Source organism: Colossoma macropomum, unplaced genomic scaffold (assembly GCF_904425465.1).
Source record: "Colossoma macropomum unplaced genomic scaffold, Colossoma_macropomum, whole genome shotgun sequence".
Lineage (NCBI taxonomy): Eukaryota > Metazoa > Chordata > Actinopteri > Characiformes > Serrasalmidae > Colossoma > Colossoma macropomum.
In genome coordinates, this window is record NW_023494790.1 from 11,989,089 (window position 1) to 12,011,507 (window position 22,419).

Below are 22,419 nucleotides of genomic sequence, written 5' to 3' on the forward strand. Positions count from 1 at the left end.
ATTTAATTTTTTTTTTTAATTAAAAAAGTAAACATCTATAGAAAACAGACCTCTGCACATTATAATGCGCAATAACTGTTTATTAGCTAAATTTTTTGAGGTAAAAAAACATAAAACATGGCCTCTGCAAATGTTATAGCACGTTTTATGTTCAGATCCTGTACCAATAAATAGAAGCAAATAAATAGAAGTTGTGTGCTAAAATTGGCAGAGAACTTGCATATTCATGTTTGCTCCCTGTAGAAAGTGTTAATTTTGCTTAGAAAATCTACAGAGGATGTCATTTTGGAGGTGTTACATTTTTAAACATTTTATTTTAATAAGACTCACACTCGCACGCTCTCTCTCTCTCTCTCTCTCCCCATATATATATATATATATATATATATATATATAAAAATACTCTGGTTTAAGGAATGGCGTACCAAATTTCCACGAATCCCTTTTCATTGTTGACTCTGAATCTCATAGTAAAAGCCATAAGGAGCTGTAATCTCCTAAACGTACACACGCACACACAAAACATTTCCTGCCATGGCTTTGCCATTATGCGCCTTAAAACTAAAGGGAAGGACAGTATTCTCAGAGCAGAGTGATCATTCAGGCTGATTCTTTTTCTCTCTCATTCACAGTTTTTGTCATATCATTTTTACAAAATGTTAACCTTAAAGGAGAGGAAGTAGTTCACATCTGTTAATATAACTTAATTTCAAGTTACATTAAGTTCTTAAAATCTTTTAAATGTAACTTGAAAGTTTGAAATATTGTTACACTAAAAAGGTTCTTATGATCTGTTGAAGTAATAATTAAATTGCATGAAAAAGTTCTTGACATCTGTTAATGTAAAGGTATTTGAGGAAAAAAAAAACATCTTGTCGTTGTAGGTAAGTTATGATAACAGCTGAAGATTTCTATTGGTCCGTTTGTCATGCAGTGTTTGAACAAAGAGTGTATGACATTTTCATCTTTTCTTTTTTATGACAATGTTTTAACATATTAATGCTTGTTTTAGTCCCTGATTGGTCAGACACGGTCACTTCCTTCGCTCCACCCAAGGCACTTCAAAACGCTTCTATAATGTAGTGCAGAACTCAGGAAGAATATTAATGGAATTTAAAGAGAATATCTAGAAAGAAATATGTCATTCTGACATTACTATCTTTGAAAAGTTACTCCCACGTAAAAATACTATTTTATTACCATACTGTTGTTATGCAAGTGTTTAGTGCTCGAATGTCATACGTGGTTAGACTCAGCTTAAGCTTATGTGAGGTTTCATATGTGAATTTAAAATGGTGCGTATGGATTGTATTATCCTTTTCCAACTGTTCATGTGTTTCTCTAAGTGTATTTACTTGCTGGAATGTCTTCTGTACTTGGATAGAGACAGTATTCATGTTGCACATCATGTCCTGCTATGTTTTATGGCTATTGATAATCCTTTGTGTGTCTTGTCAATCAGTTAATTAATGAACGTGCTGGTTTTGGCAAGTATGGGGCCGTATTCACAGAACAGTAGATTAATTGTGTTAATCTGGGAGTACGCTGTTCTAACCATGGTGATCTTATTCACTTAAACAGATCCTAGATCAGCACCTGTATTCTATGCTTCTTTTTTTCTTTTTTTTTAATACTGGCTGCTCCTGTTTTGTCTTTTGTTTGGTGTCAAGTGAGTACCTGGTGTAACTTGGGAGACAAGAAAGTAATAAAATTTTATATTTTACCAATGTGTGAATGTTTCTAAGACAGAGCTTCACCCCATTTTCCTTCTAACATGTATATATCCAGAATATTCTATCAGCTGTCTTTTGCTCTCAAAATTGTGGTTTTTAAATTGTCAGCTGTTCCCGGCTGACTTACGATTATATAGCCACTTCATTAAGTCCACCTCCTTGTCCATTTTATCATCTCCATTTACCATATAGATGCACTTTCTAATTACAGACTGTAGTCCATCTGTTGCTCTACATAGTGTGTTAGCCCCCTTTTACCCTGTTCAATGGTCAGGACCACCACAGAGCAGGAATTATGTGAGTGGTGGTGTGCTAGGGTGCGTTGCTCCGGTACGAGTGGATCAGACACGGCGAGCTGCTGGAGTTTTTAAACACTGTCCGCTCTGTTTGACTCTTCTGCTTTGTTGGTACACCTTGTAGATGGAATGTCAGAGACAGTAGCTCATCTGTTGCTGCACAGTTTGTGTTGGTCGTCCTCTAGTCCTTCGTCAGTGGTCACAGGACGCTGTTGGCTGGATATTTTTGGTTGGTGTCTGATCCACTTATACCAGCAAAACACACACTAACTAGAGAAAAACAATGTTTCCATGTGGCCACAAAGCAGCCTTATAGTATGCAACCAGTAGGTCTCAGCACAGTTTTGAATAATATTTTGCTGAATATAGGTGGGAATAAAATACAAACGTGTCGGAATGTGGGTGGAAATAGAATACAACGGTAGATGATGAGTGTAGTTGATTTGGGGTGAAATGTGTGAGATGTTGGCGTTATAAGGTTCGGGGCTGGTTAAAAATATTCGGGTCTACAGCCCCGGAAGTCCAGGCCAGGCGACGCCCCTGGTAATAATACACAGAGTTTGATTAAAGGTAGAAACAAAATACAAAACAGTTGGTCGGAATACAGGTGGAAAAAAACAGTACGTTTTTATCTGACAATAGGTGGAAATAAAATACAAAACAGCTTGTCCGAATACGGGTGGGAATAAAACTCCGCCTCTGTCTGGACTTTCACTTTCGCGCGGGCGGAGCTCTAGCCATGATGTCATCGCGCCTCGTGCTGCGTGTGACGTCGGAATCGGAAGAAAGTGTTGATTCAGTGTCTGGTTTTGATCCTCTCGCTGCGGAAATCAGTAAAGTTTTTATAGGGTCGGAGCTGGTGCGGAGTGAGGACAGCGGACTGTCCCTCAGTGTTATGATGTCCCTGCGCCGCGGCCTCCTGTGGACTCTGCTGCTCGTTTTCACTGTAATACTGACAGCAGCTGCAGCTACTGGTGAGTGTTCAGCAGCGAGATGATGCTGTTTTGGTGTAAAGTGTAAATGAGTGGGGGGAATATTAAGCAGGGTTTCTCAGACAGCTGGATTAAATAAGCAGAAAGTCCAGCCTGTCCAGCAGGAGGAGACCAAAGGGACGTTTTTGATGGACATCATTCAGTTTATGGCTTAAGTTATACAGCTAAGCGAGAAATGCTGGCTTGGTGAAACACTAACTGCTGTAACAGTATAACATGACAGATGTTTATGTAATCTGAACGATATTGATGAATCCAAACTGATTGGACAGAATAAAAAGTCATGCTAAAAATGTTACATTTTCACTTAACACAAGATAGACAGACAGAGGAGAATTTGAAGTTAGAGTTTATATATGTGGTAGATTAGATATTACTAATCTGTCAGATTAGAGCTGAGTCTAATGCTAGAGTTTCTATTTTGCAGATTATATATGATGATAGTGATGATGATTATTATTGTTATTGTTATCAAAGTTGTTTTGTATATCGCTGTATCTCCAAAATGGCAACTTTACAGGAGAAGGAAAAAACTGACTTTACTTTTAATGTAAGTCTATGGAACCAGACATTTTTCCAAGTCATTTTGGGTCAGTTCTTTAAGTCCATTCATCATGAAATTTACGTACACTGTAAAGGGTAACAGGTATTTTCAAATTCTGTAAAAAACTGAAAAACGTCAAAAATGGCGACATGAGGTTTTCTTCCAACAGCAGTGATATATTGCATTGTACACACTTAAAAAAAAAGGGTCCTTTATGCTTCTTTAGTTATTTAGAACAATGAGTTCTATACGAATGAGTTCTTCATGCCTAAATGGTTATTTGCATGGTGAAACGGTTCTTCAGATTGATGGAGAATGTGTGGAATGTGGTTCTACGTACAACCTTTTTGAAAAGGGTTCTGTATAGCACCACAAAGGTTGTAACAACAGAAGAACCTTTTTGGTGTAGAACGATTCTCTATCAATCTAAAGAACACTTTAAGCATGCAGAATGGTTTTTTGAGTGTCCAAGGCTCTATGTAGAACCTTTGTCTTTACTAAAGAACTCTTGAAAAAACATCTTTTTTAGGAGTGTGGTGAAATGGTTCTTCAGATTGATGGAGAGTGTGTTGTATATGGTTTTAGACAGCACCAAAATGGGTTCTTCTATTGTTACAAGCTTGACATCATAACAATGGCAGAACCCTTTTTGATGCTATTCAGAACCATTGTTAAAAATATACATAGACAACACATTCTCCATCTGTCTGAAGAACCATCTCACCATGCAAAGAAGCATTTAAGCATGAAATGGTTCTATATAAAACTCATAGTTCTAAACAGAACCGTTTCCTGTACTAAAGAACCCTTGAAGAACCATCTTTTCTCGCTGCTGAAGGACCAAAACCCCATCTCCCTTTTTGTTGTTTTTCAGTTTTTGATATAATTTGAAAATACCCGTTCCTCTTTCCATTGTTTGTAAATTTCATGATGAATGGACCAAAAGAAATGGCCCAAAATTACTTAGAAAAAAGTCTGGTTCCATTGATTTACATTGAAAGTAAAGTATGTTTTTTCCTTCTCCTGTAAAGTTGTCATTTTGGAGATACAAGGTTTTGGTCCAACAGCAGCGATATATTATGTTTTAATGAATGAATGAATTAATTAATTTCCCCCCTCCCTCCAGTAATGCCTCATGTCATACCCACCGCTCTGGGTGTTGTATCCTTCAGCGGAGCGGTTCTTCTGTGGAGAAACGTCAGCCTGCGGTTGAAGGCCGAGAACAGGACTGTATGGGGTCTCCTAAATCAGTTCTTGGCTGTCAGGTTTGTGACCTGGCTGGGAAAACGCCAGAGAGAGAAGCTGGAGAAAGATACGCTGGACATTCAGAGGGTGCAGGAGGAAACTCTGCTCAGACGACTGCACAAGAACGCGCACACACTCTATGGAAAGCAGTACAACTTCAGCTCTATCAAAGGTAATCGTCTGTGTGTCCAGAAATCTGACTTACAGTGGATCTCAAGCACATACACTTTGTATAATGCTAGCCATGCTGGTGACTGTGGTCTGTCTGACCACCAGAGCTTATTCAAAACTGTGGAAGTTATGTAAAATAAGTATAACAATCTTATGTACATTTAATTTAGAGCCTGTCCAATAGTGATTTTAAGGGGTTAAATATTTTGATAACTGATCATTTTAGCCAATAAAACGTACATTTCAGATATATCACACCTGTGGTTAAGCTTGTTGAACATCCTATTTCAAGACCAAAGGCATTAATAGTGTTCTCCTGCCATCCTTCAACCCCAGGTTGCCAGAGAGTGAAGCATGATCACTCCAGAGAACATGGTTCCACTGCTCCAGTAGCAGCATGCTTTACACCCCTTCCAGCCGACACTTTGCACATAGTGATTGATGTGTTTTTGTTGTAGCTCCTAGATGCTTCAATTCAAGATTTTGTACAATGTTTAACAATTGTTGTGACTAAAACATTTGAACTCAATAATTAGGAGTGTCGTCTACATACTTTTGGACATACAGTGTACTTGCAGATCCCATAAAACCACATAATTATCAGCCAATATCATCCAGCAACCTAAATGTAAATGTGGTTTACATGGGAGAGGTTTCCATTTTTACTTTTCACAGATTTAGACATGTACTTTGCAAGATTAGCTATTACTTGTTTGCTACTTTAACCTTGTAGCTCCTTTGGAAAAAGAAGCAAATTTCTAATACCAAATATGTATGTTTGATTTTTGGCTAAACTAACATGAATAAACTGTGCAAAGAGCCACAGAATAGTAGAAATATGTCAATGTCTCTCCACCCTGTAACAGTACTGTAACAGTAAACCATTTATCTCAGCAGAAAGTGTCATTTCTGCTAGTAAAATGCCATATTACAGTATAACATTACAGTAAGTACAGTTTCTTATTTTTAAAATGTTAATGTGTTGCTTGAAGAACAAAGTTTGGCTCCCGAGTTCTCTTCAGTAGCCTCAGCCATCACATGGATTTGTTAAATTCCATCACAGCCCACTTGATTTAACATACTGAAGGACTACATTAAGGACCAGGTATTGGATGATAACTACAGTTAATGTTGGGCTTCCATGAGGAGAAGTTTGAAAAAATCACTATTTTTTTTACACTTTTTGTGGCAGATAAATGCTTACTGACCAGATAAATAACTTAGGATACTAAGACTTTTGCACAGTACTGAATACCAACAATCTTTTATTCCAGACTCTGAAGAATTCCGCCGCCGTCACCCAATCACGGTGTATGATCATTATAGAGAGTTAGTGCAGCAGGTTTCTGCAGGAGAGGAGAACGTTCTGATTAAAGAGAAGCCGCTCATCCTGGCCATGACATCTGGAACATCTGGAAGCAGCAGCATGCTCCTGAGCACCAAGGACACCAGCACTGAGTTCTTCTTACAGGTCAGAGTACAGACAGATCAACAGAAAGTGCAGCATTTGTCACATCAGGGCATGTCGAAATCTGTCTGGACCTGAGTCACAAACAGGCTTTTCGCAGAGGTGGACAAAGTTCAACGCTTCTATAGCAGAAATACACCCTACAAAAGAACTTGCTTTTAAATGAACTGAAGTATCAAAGAGTTATGATGGTTACCTAAGTTTCTATTAAGAAGAACTGTTTGGCTGTAAGCATGCAAATCTGATCATAACTCTGAAAATAGTCTCGAGTGGCAATCATAGGGGTCCAAGCACCATAACCCCAAAGAGGCCTTATGTGGTCCTGATGTATAAATGTCAAGTTTTTTGATAATTATTTATAATTAGATAATTGTGTAAGTGTCAGTCTCTCAAAGATTTCAGGATGCACGTTTCTTGTTGCTGATAAGCATGCCTTACAGCTCAGACAGGATTTGAACCCAACACCCACTCATCAGAAGGGAGATGTTTTTATGGTGAACAGCAAGAGGCACATTGAAGTACTGCACTTTTTGAGGAAATTTATATTTTATTTGTAGTGGGCAAAAATGAGCCAAGCACCATTTTAGCAACTTTTAGTATCTCTGTTTTCCTTCAGGTGCGTGATTTGTGTATTTTGTCCACTTTTTGTGTGCCCTCAAAGGACCATAAATTGTAACTTTTATGTAAGTACATCTATAGATAAATCAATAAACTAGACTCTTACACAATAATAAAGGGCAATTTCTAGGAAGTTCATTATACGAAAGTGAACACTAGAAGTACATTCTAACCACCCTGATAGTTCCCTGCAAAATACACAAGGTATTCAGACATTTTAAGAAAGATTAAAAACTATAGGGAGTAAAAATGCTCAGTTTAAAGTGAACTTCAAACTCTGCGGGAGCTGTAAGTAATGCTTTATCACTGTGCAGGAATCGGACAGGAAAATGTACCCAGTGGTCATTGCCAGTGGCATGACATCAAGCAAATGTCTCGCCACACCCTGAATAACCAAAAAACTGGAAAAGCAATATTTTATTAGTGGCTATACAAAAGCAACTTATTAAGTAAATGACAGGGTGTCTGTATTGCTGTGCAGGACATACTTGGGTCGCACATGCTCATGATTTTATGACTGTGAAATATGTCTCCATTGAAATATTATATATTTATATATATTATGCATAAAATATGCACTTACAGTGTGAACATTTCTCTGTGGTCTTGTAAGTGTTCATGTAGCAAGGAATGATTCACTGTTTATCCAGCACACACTTTGACCTTATGTGTGTGTGCTTCTCTGTTGTAGGGTGTGTGTGTATGTGTAGATGTCATGAGGAAAGCTTTCCCGGGCTCAATCAGCCTCCAAAGGACCCTAAAGCTTTTCTACTCGCCCACTGTACAACACTCTGAAGGAGGAATACCTATTGGACCGAACTCCTCAACCCCCTCCTCCTCCAAACACCTGCTGTACCTCTATACTACTCCAGCACCTGCATTCCAGGTAGAGCAGCAGACACAGGAGTACCTTGGAGAATGACACGCTGTTATATGTCTGTTGTCTCTACAGGAAAATATAAGCTTTGGTTGACTCTTTGTACCTGTAGAGACTTGTTGTGCATAGCACAGTGCAGCATATCATCTCTTGTTAGCTGCAGAGCAAAGAGTTAGCTAAGCAGGATAGCTAATAAGCAACAGTTGCATTAATCACCATTATTTATATAACAGCTAATCAATGAATCAGGCCTACATCATGGATAACGGAAGTTGCCTCAAGCTTCCTTTTTCCCTTTTTTGGAATAAAAGTGTTTGATGTAGTGTGTAAACAAAATGTACCATTCACTTCCCTGACCATACAGTCCACTTATGGAAAAAGCCTGTTTTAAATTCACTGGTTTAATAATGTCACGAAAGCCAATGCATTGAAATATATCTGTTTATTCAACCTACAGCAGTTAAGCCCCACCACTATTCACACTGTAGTTATAAGAAGTGTTGTAGCCCAGACTGCTTTTTGAATGAGGCACAATATTGAGCAGCCAGTTAGAACAGAGGTTATTTACATATGTCTTAAAGGGCAAAAACAGCCTGTTTAATTTCCCATAAGTAGGCCTCTAATAAGTGTAGAATTTGACCCCTTTAGTTCTCATAATGTTGCCTTTTAGCATTAGCGCACTACAAATCCTATGACTAGTTGCAAAAAGGCATGTCATTTAGCAGCATTGTAAAGGCCCTATATTCTACCTTTGTATTTTTTCCTTAAAGTCCACTTCATATGTACCAAAAATAGTCCTAATTCATTTTTACCCAATCGTTTTCCAACCTGTCTTTATCCCTTAGAATTTAACAGGCTGTTTATCTTACTGGACCTTTAAGACTGATATATATAAATGACCTCAGTTCTGAACTGTACTTAGACTCATTCAGGTGGAAATGTGAAATGAACTGTTCATACTGAAATCCACAGGGACGTAGAAAAAACTGAACTTCATTTACTCCTTTTAGATATATGGAACATTTGGACAGCTGCAATGATCCATTTGCTTCACAAAGCAACATTTAATGTTTTAACATTTCAGTGCTAATGGGCAGAGCTAAACTACTGTAGCTCTCATGGAAATGTGTTGTGACGTCACAACCATGAAAAATTGTAAATGAGTTGCTCTAACTAACAGTATGGCCATCCTAATCCAGTCCATTCTAATGAAGCATTAGTGATTGTGTGTTGGATCAATACTTGTTCTGAACCCTCCCTTTCGATATCTAGTAGCTTTCTATGGTCTGTGGATGAGAATTATATGTGTTTTCAGTCAGGAATTCTGTGAAATCCTGGCTGCTGAATTTCTAATCATGTGTCCTCAAATCCTGTCTCTAAACAAGCAAAATCCAGATTCATTCACTCAGTCATGCATTTATTCATTTGTTAGGTGCTGAATGAGAGGGACGCATTATATCTCCATCTACTGTTCGCCTTGAAGGACCGCCATGTTGGTACTATAGAATCCAACTTCTGTTCGACTGTGTTCTATGCCTTCAGAGCCCTGGAGGTAGGACTGTCTCAAAAACCTTTACACTGTAACAAGACTAGGGTTGTTATAAGTTTAACTGGTTTGGTTTCGTGTTCAGTGTCCAAGATGACAACAAAAGATGACAAATCTATTCTTGCCTATTAGAAAACTCCATTCCGTTAGTTGCCGATGTTTGTTGAAAATTGTAAAGGGGTATTTTAGTGCAAAACTAGTGTTTAATGTGTGATTTGTTGTGTTTTGTAGTATTCTGTACTGCAGTATTGTATCCTTCAGCCTCACAAGTAGAACCATTGGGAATCCCTGTGGTGTCAGCTAAGCCTGACCGTTAGCCTAGCCACTCAGTTATATAATGAATATAGCCAAGCTAGTATTAGCCTTTCAAACAGCCTGCCTCTAAAAATCCTTCCCAAAACTATTGTATTTTTTTAAAAGGTTTCTCTCACCTTCAAGGTACATCATCAAAAGGTTTTCCTAGTCTTTAAGGCTAAAATGTCACTCTAGAGACCACTGTGGCCCTAATGCTGGATGCAAGTGAGCATGTTTACAACAGCTGTCTTGTCTTGGGTTCAAAAGGAGAATAGTTTAAATTATTGTTGTGAAACTATCACTTTAAAAGAAGATATTGACGTTGTTACGATTTTGTTCTAGGTTGTTGATTCTTTGGTTGGTGTGTATTGCAGGAGCGGTGGGAGGAGCTTGTTGATGATGTTGAGACTGGTGGGCTGAGTAAGAGTTTGGAGCTGGATGGTGGGATAAGGTTGGCCCTGGAGAAGCTTCTGGAGCCCGACCCCGGCCGTGCCTCAGAGCTAAGAGCCCAGTTCAGCGAAGGCTTCCAGGGCATTGCTCTCAGGCTCTGGCCCCGTTTACACCTGGTGCTGGCTGTGGACTCTGGATCCAACCAGATTTACGGAGAGTTACTGAGGCAGCACTACTGCAAAGGCCTACCTTTCTATTCGCCCTTCTATGCTGCCACTGAAGGTATGGATATGCATGTAAACAAATATGTTTTTGTCCTAGCTATCTAAAATGGACCTTTCATCTTTCTAAATACACTGATAAGCCCAAACATAATGACCTCTCGCAGAAGAAACAAATAACGGTGCATTTCAAGATCTGAGATATATTAGATAGTAAGCAAACAATTGGTTCTGGTAGCTGGCTTGTAAAATGTGGGAAAAATGGGCAGTTGAGAAGGCCAAGTCGAAAATGATGTCAGGACTGAGACAAGGCCGAGCCTAAATGATGTTGGGACCGAGACTAGGCTGAGTCAAAATGATGTCACAAACAAGATAAGACTAAGACTCAAGTCTAAATGATGTCAACATTGAGACAAGACAAATTCCAAATGATGTGGAGACCGGGACAAGACCGAGTCCGAATGATGTGGAGACCAAGACAAAACCGAGTCCAAATGATGTGGAGACTGAGACTTGGCCTAGTCCAAATGATGTCAGGACCGAGACTAGGCCGAGTCTATATGATGTCAACATTGAGACAAGACAAAGTCCAAATGATGCGGATGCCGTGACAAAACCGAGTCTAAATGATGTCGCAACCGGGACAAGACCGAGTCCAAATGATGTGGAGACCAAGACAAAACCGAGTCCAAATGATGTGGCGACCGAGACTAGGCCGAGTCCAAATGATGTGGAGACCGAGACTAGGCCAAGTCCAAATGATGTCATGACTGAAACAAGATTGAGTCCAATGACGTTGAGACCAAGACAAGACAGAGACCGCAAATTTATGGTCTCGAGACTGAGACCAAACTCAAGTACTAGTGTCGAATATTTTATTATATTAATGTCTAATTAGATTCTTAGGTTATGTGATATATGACAAATTACTAGTTTATATATGATGTAGATTATTAGATTATATAATGCAATAATTATCATTTTAGATTAGGTCCTGCGTGCTTGTTAGAAGTTGTTCTCTACTTTTTTTGAAGCTCCTGCTTTTTCACTTGTTGTCCTTTAACTTTTGCTTTCCTTATACAAATGGATTAGTCTCTGACCTTTTGGACAGTACTGTATATAGTGGACCTAGAAGGTGGGTGGAGCTCTTAAATGTTCTAATAAAGTGGACAGGGAGTGTATAGTACTTATAATGTATACTGTAATACATTATACTGTAATAATGTTGAGTTATAATGATTTGTATTGTAGGTTTGATAGGTATAAACCTGTGGCCTCTTCAGGAGAGCAGGCATTATCTGCTCTGTCCTCGCTCCATGTTCTGTGAGTTCCTGCCTGAGGAGAGCTTAGACTCAGAGCAGTCCAATACGCTCCTCATGCACCAGGTAGAGGAAGGAAAAAACTACGAGCTGGTCGTCACCAACGCAGCTGGACTGAACAGGTACACTCACTTCTGAAAGATGTATATATCTATATCTGAAAGATATATCTGCAGCAATATTTTTTGTCCTCTGAGAAATTGTATTAATTTGTTTTTGTTAGGTATCGCATTGGAGACATTGTTAAAGTGGTTGGGTTCCACAACCAGTGTCCAGTGGTGGAGTTTCTCTACAGGTCAGTTTATGCCCATACAATTTAGTACACTATAGGAGAACAGTTATATTATGACAATAACTTTGAAATAAGAAAAAGATATTGATAATGCATGTTTCCATCTTCTGTAGTCAGTTGCACATATGTACTTATGCAAATGTGCATAATATGTGTAAATATGAAGAATTTGTATATTGTATATTGTAGTCCATCTGTGCACCCATTCATACTTTGTTAGCCCCCTTTCACCCTGTTCTTCAATGGTCAGGACCCCCATAGGACCACCACAGAGCAGGTATAATTTGAGTATTGCATAGTTCTGAGCACTGCAGTGACAGTAACTTGTGTCTGTTGCAGGCGAGGTCAGATGTTGAGCGTTCGAGGTGAGAAGGTATCTGAAGCTTTGTTTTTGGGTGCTCTGAAGAAGGCGGTAGCTCAGTGGCCTGGGGCTAAACTGGTGGACTACTGCTGCGCTGAGAGTGGCGTTCTGGGTAATTCCTTACCATTACCATCTTTTATCTAAATGCGTTTTTGTCCTGTGTGCTTGTCAATGATTAAGCAGGTTTAATCACTGACAAGCAGGCTAGAAAGCAGCTCGCTAGCTCTTCACTAGCTAATCTGGAAATTTGATTTGAAGATTATTTTTTTTATTATTATCATAAGCTCAGCCACTTTAGAAGTGTGTTATGATTGCAACTTGAGCTCATTTGCATCATGAATTGAGTTGATATGTCCCATTGTAGCAGTGTAATTGGGCAATTAAATGGTCCTAATTGTAATTCTAAAAGGAGCCACACAAAAAAGGCCAATGTAATATTTTTCTTTTGACTATGTAGTGTCTCTTCCAAATGCCCACTGTATATCATGTGTGCATGTTTAATGTCATATTTGAACAAAATAGTTTTTGATAGTTTCAGTTTGGTGATGTTCAACTGTCTTATTTATGGTGTGTACTGCAGGAGACTCATCAGGAGGAGCTCAGCCGCATTACCAAGTGTTCCTGGAGCTGAAGGGGGTCAGGAACCTCACAGAAGAGCAGAGATATAAGGTATAAAGTAGATCATTACATGATATGATACGTAGTACAGTATTAGATTATATGTGATAAGGTAGATCATTAATTTTCTAATATGTATAAAGTAGATTACATACAAGATTGTTAGACTATATGACATATGACAGATTGTTAGATCATATATGGGGTAGATTATTAGAATATATGATGTGACAGATCATTAGATTATGTGACATATGATGTAGATGTTTAGATTATATATAAGGTAGAGTATTAAATTATATGCTGTATGATGCACAGTGTTAGAAATTCTTTTAATCTAGGATCATTTTAATCTAAAACAGAAAACTCACGGTATGTTGAATTAAAATTAAAACTGAAAACGGGGAATTCTAAATTATTTTCGACCTGTTGAAAAAAACTCATTAATTTTGTTTTTTCAAAATGAACACTTATTTCAATTTTAATTCTTGCAACATATTTTAAAAAAAGTTGGGACAGTAAAGCATTTACCATTCCTTTTCACAACACTTCAAAAGTGTTTAAAGACACCTGCACCCTCATCTTCCGTAGCCATGCCTTTGTAATGTGTGCAGGATGTGGTTTTGCATTGTCTTGTTGAAATATGCAGGGCATCCCTGAAAAAAAAGATGTCTTGAAGGCAGCATATGTTGCTTCAAAATCTCTGCACGTTTCAGCATTAATGGTCCCATCACAGAGGTGTAAGTGACTTTGGCCAAGGGCACAGACACAACCCCACACCATGACAGACCCTGGCTTTTGGACTTGTTGCCAGAGCACATGGGATCCATTTCTTCCAAAAAAGACATAAAATACTGATTCGTCTGACCACAATACTCATTCCACTGTGTGATGGTCTGTTATTTGTCCTGCTTGATGAAGATTTGTAAGTAATCCTGAGCCTGTGTGGTTACATCACTTATAAATGAATGACAGTCCTTGATGGCTGTCTTAGGGATTGGAGAGCATAGCTATTCAGTTTAAGCTTGAGCCCCTGCTTTTTATGCACGGAAAGTCCTCCAGATTCCTTGAATCTTTTATTATGTTATGCACCGCAGAGGGTGAAATATTCAAATCCCTTCCTGTCTTTCTTTGAGAAACATTGTTTTTAAACACTTGAATCATTTTCTCACACATTTGCTGGCAAACTGGTGATCCTCGTCCCACCTTTGCTACGAGAGGTCTAGGCCTTTCCTGGATGCTGCTTTTGTATGAAATTTTATTATTTTACCTCATTACTAGCCCTAAATTGCCCCTGTCCCAACTTTTTTTGGATAGAGTTACAGCCCTGAATAGCAGGAATAGATATAGATGTATATTTCCAAATGAAATGAAGTCAACCAAACAAAACATGAAATATTGTGTTCATATTGTCTGCAATGAAATGTAAGTCAAGGTCACTTTTAAAAATCTCTGCTTTCTTATTTTATTCTGTATTTTCAATACCGTCCCAACTTTTTCTCCTATGGGGTTGTATGAGACAGATTGTTAGATGAAATTATGTATGAGCTAGATTATTAGATTATATATTAGGAAGACTATTAGATTATACATCGTATATAATATTAAATGATTGTATCATCAGGTTGTATGATGCATAGGGTGAATTATTAGATTATATTTTGAGTTTAGGTTATTCAGTAATACAGCTTATTATTATATTTAATGTTATTTGTGGTAGAGTATTAGATTATATAGCATTAGTAACAACGAATTGTCATTCTTATCTTCCTCACTAACACAGCTGGACTGCTGTCTTCAAGCGGACTCGGCTGTCTACAAGTCCTTCCGGATCAAGGGCAGCATCGGACCAATGAGAGTACAGCTGGTCAGCCAGGGGGCGTTTGAGGCGCTGAAAGGTCACATGATGTCCACCAACATCACCTCCAACACGTTCAAAATGCAGCGCGTCATCCGCAGGAAGGAGCATGCAGTCTTCCTGCTGGGGAAAACTGTTTCTTGAGAGATGCTTTGATGACCAATGCAGTTATGAAATGTAATCTTTTAAGGATTCAGATGAAGTTGCCTAGCAATCTATATTTAAGCCTAAAACCTTTGAAAGAAATGGTGAAACTCATAAGAAGTCACTGTAAAAGGGCAGCATCAGCACAGGGGAGCTGAGTTTGGCTGTGGTTATTAACTTCGGCCACCAGAGGGCAGCAAACTAAAGCTTGTCTCTGAATTTGGAAGACAAACAATGGTCAGGACATTGAGTGGGAGTATAATATGTATATTAATGAGCTTTATAGAAGAATGCTATGTAACAAAATAACAAGAAGAAAACCCCAAAACAAACAAGTTTTTTTTTACTTTTTTACATTTTAATTGAGTTTTAAATGGGAATTTTTTTTCAAGAATTTTTTTCAAAAGTTGTGTGGAAGTGTTATGATGAACGGACCAAAAGTGCTCCAATATTACTTGGACTAAACTCTCTTTACAGTATTAAAAGTTGGCCTTTTCCTGTAAAGTTACTATTTTGGAGAATAAATATTTTAATGTAAGTATATTTATACAGTGTTGCTTTATTATTTGGAATTAAGTTATTATGCCCATGTATATGTTGCACAACATTTCTTTATATAGGATCTAGAAAAATTATGTTGAAGTGAATTACAAGTTCTTTCTTTCTGCCTTCTATGGTTGTTAACACGTACTGCAAACATCATGCTACAGCTTAACTCTGAGTTTTAAGCTAATCTGCTAGGTCTATGTGGCCTAAAGGAGGATGCGTCCCCCTATTTGAGTGTCTAGAAGTTCTTGTCCAGAGATTTAAGTCTTTGTTTTCAACTCAGAAAATACATCCTTAGCTAGCATCTAAAAATACCCTTCAGCTAAGATGCTGCCAGAGAAAAAGAGTCACTGTAATGGCGAGGAACTAGAAAAGGAAATGAACTTTAAGTTGGAGTAACAAAGCCAGCTAATAATACTTCTAAAGCTAAAACAGTTGTAGAACACTGCTGATAGTTCCAGGTGGTTGCTATGTTGTTGCTAAGGTGTTGCTATGGTATTCCAGCTTTTTGTTATGTCATTGCTTAGTGGTTGTTAGGTTGTTGCTAAGTCTTTGTCAGGCCGTTGCTATGGTGTCTCAGGTGGTTACTAATGGTGCTTTTCCACCATATCGTACAACTCGACTCTACTTGCTTTTGGTACCAGCTGCTTCATTTTCCACTGCAGATATAATTCCCCCTCAATGTAGCTGGTCGTCATAGGGACACCACATGAAACTATTGTGACATGAAGGAGACAAATTTTGTTCAGAAGAGGCCGACGGCAGCGAGACATAAGACTGCTGAAATAAACAGGAGAGTTTGGGGAAAACTACATCAGAGTCAATGAGATGATTGTGGTTGCTCAAACACGATGCAAGAGGGAACGCTAACCTGGTAGCTAACATTAGCATAAAACGTTAAGATGATGATTCTCTTTGACCAATCAGTAGTCTGCAGTTTTTCGAGTAGAGACGAGTCGAGTTGAGCCGATACCATGCAGTGGAAAAGCGGCTTAAGGTGTTGTTAGGCTGTTGGGATGATATCCTAAGTGGCTGCCAAGTTGCCCACTAGGCCCTTGCTGTACTATCACAGGTGGTTGCTAAACTGTTGCTAGGCTGTTGCTGCGGTATCCAGTATAAGGGTATACTTCAGATTGAAAACCTACAAACTAGTCTCTAGAAACGATCCAAAAAAAAAAACGTCTTTAAATAAAATCTTTATGAATAAATTATAAAGATTACAGAGCTGCTCCTGAATGAAAGTCAAAACTGGCTTGTTTAGGTGGGGTTGAGGTTCTCTCATCCTCAGCGCAGGGAATTTCATCCTTCAGGTTTATATTAGCATGATTAGATGCTTTGACAGATACAGATACAGTAACTGTGACTACTAGAATTTCTACTGTAATGCATTACACTACTTTGTTACAGGAAAAGTAATTTATTACTGTAATGCTCTACTTTGTACCCAACATTAATTAATGTTACATTAAAGGGGAATTACAACAATTTTATTCAGAGTGGTTTGAAATGAAATGCTTCATTAAAACTTGCAGACTCAGATTTCTTTACAGTGGAGGTGATAAGAACCAGGGGTCGCCATGTCAACAACCCAAATATAGCCATTTTATTTACTATCAAAACCAGCAGTGAAGCCACACGTGTCTTCTGAGGTTTTATATGTAATGTTGATGATGATAAAACAGTAGTAAATCTGAAGAAATAACCATTGTGCAAACATTCTGGGAGCGTTTAGAGGAGGGGTTCTTAACCTTGGGGTCCAACATGGTTCCAGGGGGGTTGCAAGAGCAGTGCTATAAAGATAAATGTACCTTATAAAACACAGATATGTCTGGCGAAAAAGCCACGTCACTTGAACTGGAAAAAAAAAAAAAAAATTGTTTCTGGTAGTGTTAAATTTCACTGCATGCCATGGTGAACTTCAACACTGCGAATTCACCAACCTTGGAAGAGTCTGCCACTAGAAAACATCACATTTATTGAACTATACATTCCCACCAATCAGGACCACCTCAGTAACAGAGCCATTATCTTGTTAAGACGTCTGGTTCCTATCACCACCATTGTGACTCTTCTAACTCTGCCAGTGTCTCTAGAGCGGAGCATTTTACACCAAACCACTCTGAGTGATTTTGTTTACATCTTAACCACTTAATTATGCAGAATATTTGAGTAAGCAAGTCAGCAAGAAAGTGTAATAAGTGTACTGAAGCACATGCTTGAGATATATTATAAAATTGCCGATACAGTTACTGTGGGTGGGGAGGTTGCTGCCTGCCTTAATGTCATTGTGCAAATGAACACTGCCTGTTCTACAAGTATAGAAGAGGATGAAGTTTTACCTTATGACCTCATGGAACTGCCGCACCTAATGCCAACACACACACACACAAACAAACGCAACGTATTATTTGATCCGTGCCATGAGCCCCATTGGGTTTCATTAAATTTCACCCCATTATTTTATTAAGTACTTTCATTAAACGTCTGATGAAACTGAGAGCAACCCAACGCCTAACAGCTGGGTTCTGATACGAGCATACGTATTATATAACAAAACACACACCATACGGCAGATAGGCATCCTCCTGAACCCCGCTAACCTTTCACACAGACGCACACTCTTGAGGGATCAATAACATAAGCTCACACTGAATCAAACACCAGAACACACAGCAGATATTCAGCTGCTATTCCATCCTGCATATGCAAGTTTTTCCACTGTTTATTTTTTTACCGTTAATAACATTGATAGAACATATTTTGATGGAAATGTACATGAATTACAAAAGCAGAAGCAAAGTGGACCTTCGTCTTTTGGCGAGCAGGTCAACATGTATATGGATCATTATACCAAACTGGTTCAAAGTCGGAGTTAAAAACACATTTTGCATTTTAGACTAAAATCTTTTGCTTTGAGAGGCCGAATACCTTAATTGTGTTTATTGCAGTATAACAAATGATTGAACGTTTCATTTTGTCACTAACAAAACAATCATAACACTTCCGAAACTTGCCAAATGTTTCAGTAGTGACTGTTTCGGTAGTGACAATTTTATCTCATTTTGAGCAGAACTTAAAACTGCTAGCCAGGACGTGACTAGCAAACACAGCATGACTAGCATAATAATATAATAAATACAAAATCTAATAATATTTTTCATTAAAACACCAAAAAGCTTACAGAAAATATGCATTACGGTAGTGACATTTCTTGATGTGACAAACTGATTGTTAGACTTGGATACAGATTTACTTCAAACCAATGCGATCTAGCTGCTCACCATGTGGCCATGAGGGACAGGGATGGAATCTTACTTCCTGCTCTAAAATCTAGGGGTGTGGTTAAAAGAAGACTCCGCCCACATACTAAAACTCTGTGTTTTGACATGTAGTGATATGGGACAACAAGTTTTTTATTTAAACATTAAACATTATAAATCAATTTCAAGTCCAATTTAAAAGAAATAAAAAAGCTTTAAAAACAACAACAACAAAAAAAATGACGGTATTTTTTTCACAAGTCTAAATTTAGGGGTTAGGGTTTGTGACAGCTACCTCCCAATAGGAAGCATCCTATAAATGGTGTTTTTGTATGTATTTAGCTTATAACTATTATTAATTATTAATCTTGATTAATGCCCTGGATTTAGGTAGATCATAATTCTTGTAAATGTCTAAGGTCTTAATGGTTCATTGTTTTATTTATTTACTCATTTACTTTTGTACTATGAGACTGCAGTTTGAACTAATTTGGTAGAATGCTCCACAAATGTCTTTTTATTGTGTTTAAGGCCCAAAACATACTTCACGCAAGGATGCAAACGCTTCGAGCTACGCACACGGGGTTTCGTGCGTAGTTGCTTTCAAAAATGTGTCAAGGTGCATTTCGTAACGTGACGCAAGTGCGAGCTGCATTCTGAGCATTACAGCAAGGGGCGCTAAAACAACAGCCAAGCCTGACCAAGCGGTCTTGTACCGCCAGCGAGCAGTTGAGTCTCACGCAAAGATGGCATAAAAATATAATTCATTATCGCATTTCCAATCCAAGAGAAGAGGTAAAGCAGCTCACTCTCCTCTACTGTCCACGTTTAGCTGTTGAGGCTGTTGGAATAACAGTAGACCCTTCTCTGATCTGCACTCTATGGCCCCCTTCAGTACTGAGCGTTTAACCTCCATGGCAATGTAAGAATGCGCGATGAGTTTGTACAAAAGGACCAAGCATTTGCAGTGCGTTGTCCGAGCACTGTCATTCGCATTTGCGTCCTTGCGTAAAGTATGTTTCGGGCCTAAGGGCAGTTGCACAAGATTATTTAATATGAAGAAAGCTGCAGTCAGCAGAGAGCAGAACAACCACTAGGTGGTTGGCAGAATGAGGGTAAGCACAAGTGCGCACACTAGTAAACACACCTGCATGCTTTATGAGTTATGTGTGCACTCACCCCCTGTTTGACTTTTCCGTCACACCGCTGTGGAAAGTGACAGCTGGTGAAGGGGTGAAAGGAGAGAGAGAGAGAGTGAAGGAGAGTAACCTAATGCACGGAATGACACCAGATACAGTGTCTGTAATGACCACGCTGACGAGAAAAGAGCGAGTGAAGGCTGATGACCTTTGGTGCAGGTTGGTCTTTTCTAGAACCATTCTGAGACACAATTTAGCCTGTTAAGGCAATAGCTTGGCTGTCAGTCAAATTGACCCCTGGCTCATGGGGGCCCTAGGTGTCTGCCTACCTTTGCCTAGTGCAAAGACCACCCCTGGGTGCATCCAGAATGATGTGCACCAATTGTGCATCAACCAGCAAGGTGGAGCAATATATGAAGCATTTCTAATAAAGTGGCCAGAGGTTTTGTGTTATTGTAAATGAAACTAGAGGGGGAAAGTTTGTAAACTAGAGGTCTGCACTCCCACAGATTCCCGCCACAATATCTTGTGGCACGGGAGTAATTTTCAGCACTGCACGTGGGAACGGGCAGGTAACTAGCCCACTGCAGGCCGGAGTGGGCAGAAGCACGCATGAAGAGAAATCCCGCAAATTAATGAATAGCTTAAGTGACATAGAACAATCATAAATATACACACACATATATATATATATATATACATATATATATATTCGCTGTTGTCGGAAGAAAACCTCCAAAATGGTAACTTTACAGGAACGACCGATCACATGAACGACACACAAATTCTCATAACTTACAGAAGCGGCACAGCCTTCAGTCTGACGGCCACAGCTGTAGAGCCCAGCAAAACACCAGAAATAAATGTTCTGTGATTTAATTCCTGCTTGTGTGTACTGGGAATAAATGGCATTTGTTGAAGTTACTTCACAGTGAGCCTGATGAATATGACTGCCGTGTTATTTCAGCAGAGATTAATGTATTTATGTATGTGAATTGACCATGTCAGATATTGAATGTCAGTTCACCTTGACGGAACTGCATGGGTGGAAGAGGGGCAAAACGTTTGGTCGTGGGCAGGAGCAGGACAAATGATTCCAATTTTCCAAAGGAGCGGGCAGGAGCAGGATGAAATCTTATAGGAGCAGGCGGGAGCGGGACTAAAAAAATCACACACAGACCTTTATGATAAATGACATTTATAGCTTGACACAGTCATTTAATAAAGCTTCAAAAGTTAAATCAGTTGCAAAAGACTGTTGTTTGTTTATGATAACTGGGTTTATGTAGCAACTAAAAGTAGTTGCAATGGTATTCCAGCTTGTCAAGGTGTTGCTTGGTGGTTGTTAGATGGTTGCTTAGGTGTTGCTAGGCCATTGCTATTGTATCCCAGGTGGTTACTAAGCTGCTCCTAGACCATAGCTATGCTGCTGTCAGTGGTTGCTATGGTATTGCTACTTTGTTGTTATGATATCCCAGGTGGTTGCTAATGTATTGCTAGACCATTGCAATGCTGTCCATAGCAGTTGTTGATAAACATTATATGGACAAAAGTATTGGGACACCTACACATTACACCTACAGGAGCTTTTATAACATCTCATTCTAAATCCACAGGCCTTAATATGGAGTTGGTCTCCCTTTGCAGCTATAACAGCTTCCACTCTTCTGGGAAGCTTTCTAGAAGATTTTGGAGTGTGTCTGTGGGAATTTTTGCCCATTCATCCAGAAGAGCATTTGTGAGGTCAGCCACTGACGTTGGACGAGAGGGCCTGGCTCACAATCTCCATTCTAGTTCATTGCAAAGGTTTTCAGTGGGGTCAGGGCTCTGTGTGGGCCAGTCAAGTTCTTCCATACCAAACTCACCCAGCCATGACTTTATGGATCTTGCTTTGTGCACTGGGGCTCAGTAATTCTGGAACAGAAAAGGGCCTCCTTCCCCCAAACTGTTCCTACAAAATTTACATTTGGCACACTGCAGTCAGGCAAGTAATGTTCTCCTGGCATTTGTCAAACCCAGACTCGTCTGTCAAGCTGCCAGATAGAGAAGCGTGATTCCTCACTCCACAGAACACGTTTCCAGTGCTCCAGAGTCCAGTGGCAGTGTGCTTTACATGACTCCCCTCGACGCCTGCCATTGTCCATTTTGATCTTAGGCTTGTTTGTCGCTGCTCGGCCATGGAAACCCATTTTGTGAAGCTCCTAACACGCAGTGCTTTTGCTGGTATTGCTTCCAGAGGCAATTTGGAACTCATTAGTGAGTGATTCAACAGAGGATAGGCACTGTGCATTTCAGCGCTCACCAGCCCCACTCTGTGAGTTTGCGTGGTCTACTGCTTCGTGGCTGAGCTGTTGTTGCTCCTAGATGCTTTCATTTCAGAGTAATAGCACTTACAGTTCACGGGGGCAGATCTAGAAGCACAGAAACTTCACAAACTTCAGTACGACCCATTCTACTGCCAGTGTTTGTCTGTCGAGACTGCAAGGC

The 22,419-nt window shown here is 39.2% G+C and overlaps 1 protein-coding gene across 1 annotated transcript; it reads left to right on the plus strand.

The window, feature by feature from the left end:
- Positions 1–2,806: 2,806 nt before the first annotated feature.
- On the plus strand, positions 2,807–15,522 carry ghdc (GH3 domain containing). The gene is made up of 11 exons (XM_036572127.1): positions 2,807–3,003; positions 4,692–4,982; positions 6,256–6,452; positions 7,759–7,953; positions 9,377–9,496; positions 10,159–10,456; positions 11,647–11,836; positions 11,938–12,009; positions 12,346–12,479; positions 12,948–13,036; positions 14,769–15,522. Exons 1-11 carry the CDS (start codon positions 2,925–2,927, stop codon positions 14,985–14,987), a joined length of 1,884 nt encoding a protein of 627 aa, XP_036428020.1. The 5' UTR covers positions 2,807–2,924; the 3' UTR covers positions 14,988–15,522.
- The last annotated feature ends 6,897 nt before the right edge of the window (positions 15,523–22,419 follow it).

Coding starts and splice junctions, on each gene's coding strand:
- ghdc (XM_036572127.1), top strand. CDS start 2,925: ATGATGTCCCTGCGCCGCGGCCTCCTGTGGACTCTGCTGCTCGTTTTC. Junction 4,983..6,255: donor CAACTTCAGCTCTATCAAAG/GTAATCGTCTGT, acceptor CTTTTATTCCAG/ACTCTGAAGAATTCCGCCGC. Junction 6,453..7,758: donor GCACTGAGTTCTTCTTACAG/GTCAGAGTACAG, acceptor TCTCTGTTGTAG/GGTGTGTGTGTATGTGTAGA.